At 35.8% G+C, this 2376-nt stretch overlaps 1 protein-coding gene across 1 annotated transcript; it reads right to left on the bottom strand.

The window, feature by feature from the left end:
• Window positions 1–733: 733 nt before the first annotated feature.
• Window positions 734–1333, bottom strand: LOC103946219 (zinc finger MYM-type protein 1-like). The gene has a single exon (XM_048572687.1). The coding sequence runs from the start codon at window positions 1331–1333 to the stop codon at window positions 734–736; it is 600 nt and encodes a 199-aa protein (XP_048428644.1).
• Window positions 1334–2376: the final 1043 nt, after the last annotated feature.

Below are 2376 nucleotides of genomic sequence, written 5' to 3'. Positions count from 1 at the left end.
GTCTTCCATAATTAATCAATATAAACAAATTACAATTATTGCCGGCAAAGTTTCATGTCATGAAAACGTCGCATGATAGGCTCATTATCAATAAAAGCAAATACATATCTCTCAATGTAGACAACCATGCTATCACTCAACCATGCAATGGTGTTTTTACAATCTTCATAGCAAAAAAAGCTCTCTCCACCGAATCGGTTGCAACCGGTAACAACAAAGCCAATGTAAGAAGCTTATACACTAATATATAGCTTTCACACCTCCCGGTTTTTTGCAAGATCACTAGTTCCTCCCAATGATGAAAACTCACTATGCATCTTCATATCATGAATGTAATTGTCAAGTTGAATTGGAAGATTTATGAGGTCCATACAATCAAAATCTTGAGGATAAAGTTGGGCTAAACGAACAATTTTGCTTTGTCAAAAGATGAAAAATTATTCATCAGACTCAAACATGCCATATAAAAAAGCAACATGGTGTTTACCTCGTTGAAGCGCTCATTCAATTCCTTTAGTTGCATATCAAGGACTTGAAAATAGAGGTCCACACGATATTAATGGAAGTGTATGATTTTTGGAGCTTTACGTCTTGATTTTCCAGGTACGAAATGCAAATCCTTCATGTTAGGAATGATAATATCATGCTCCTTACAATACTTTTCTACATCATGAAACAAGTCCCCAAAGTCATCATCTCTCAAGGATTGTAGTCTTTGCTTGCATACTTCCACTCACACCATCACATTCATAATATCTTGATCTTTCTTTTGCAATGTTTGTGATAACTCATTTGTAATTCCCAATATACGTCTCATCAAGAAAAGGTGAAACGCAAAATCAAAAGTTTGTATGTCTTTGAATAACCTAGTTGCTTCACCAAGATTATCTTGGTTGTGATGACTTTTAATCCATTCAACCACCTCCACCACGGCTTCAAACATAACAATAATACTAACTATAGTACCATAATGAGGGTTCCACAATGTATCACATGGACGCATGAGACTACTTTCTTGATTTAACCCTTTTCCAGTTTCAAGATGACCAAGATCAAGAGCTTTCTGAATTTGTTCTTGTTGTTTCTCTCTAAATGCATCACGACGCTTACATGATGATCCAATAAGATTCACCAAACTACTAGCATCAATGAGGAAATTGGCAACATCCTCATTTTCCTTTGCCACGAATACAAGAGCTAGTCGAAGTTGGTGTGCAAAACAATGAATATAAAATGCTTGAGGGTATTTGTTCAAAATCTTTGTTTTAAGACCAGTTAACTCACTTCTAATATTACTAGCTCCATCATAGCCTTGTCTTTGTAACTTGGACATACTCAAATTTGTTGTGGCAAACAATCTCTCAATCAGAAGAATTATACTTAAGATTCTTGGGAGCATTCTCAAACACAACCTTCCTAACTTGTTCATTATGCTTGGAAAGTAAGCTCCAAATAATTACCCCTATTGCTTGATTTTAACGATTCATCTTGGCCATGAAAAAGGCAAATCTTGTCCCAATAACCATCTTGTGCACTCAAGTGAGGCACTCAATAAAGTATGATAATTAATGCGAGCTTCATCGGTTTGCTTAATCAGAAATGTTTCAATGTGTTGTTTTTGTGCATTGTTCTAAAAATCGGCATAGGCAGTAGTGCCGATTAGGTGCTAATTGGTGGACAAAAGCAATGAGGTGTTAGGCGCCCACCGATGCGCTCCAGGTGGCCTAAGCAGTGTCAAAGCGATCCTTTTTTCTAGCCTTCTCTCCTAACCGCCGTTTTCTGGTCGCCTTCCGCCTTGGTCACACCAAGTCACAACCTCAGATTTCCCAATGAAATTTGAGTGAATAAGAGGGAGGGAGAGACCGAGACAAAGAGAGAGAACAATCTACAAGATATATGAAGGCAGGGAGAAAGAACAATCTGTTATAGAGGGATGGAGGGGGAGGGAGAGAGATCGTTGATCTATACAGAGAATGAGACAGAAGAGAGAAACGATATATGAGAATTAAGAGAAAAATGGGTGGATGCGGCTAACTTTACTGGGTTAATAATGTGTTTTAAATTAAAAGTTTAGTGGCAATTTCTTGAAGATTTTTAGCAGGCCCATCTTCAATTTTTTAAAAGAAAATATGGCCCAATAATAATTTGAAAATTATGATCTTCAAACAAACTCTTAAGCTTTATACAATACTTATATATTATAATAAATATTTATTTTTGTATGTTTTGTATTTTATTTTTTTTAACATGTATTATTTTTTACGTAAACATGCACTTATTTATATATTATATAATAAATTTATTAAAAAAATACAAATCCGTGTAGTCTACATAGGTGTTAGGCTTCAGCCCGCCACCCGACTAGCGTCTAATGTT

Source organism: the organism of the source record quoted next, unplaced genomic scaffold (genome assembly GCF_019419815.1).
Source record: "Pyrus x bretschneideri cultivar Hongxiangsu unplaced genomic scaffold, Pyrus_bretschneideri_v1 Contig62, whole genome shotgun sequence".
Taxonomy (NCBI): domain Eukaryota; kingdom Viridiplantae; phylum Streptophyta; class Magnoliopsida; order Rosales; family Rosaceae; genus Pyrus; species Pyrus x bretschneideri.
This window is presented reverse-complemented; position numbering and strand designations above follow the sequence as displayed.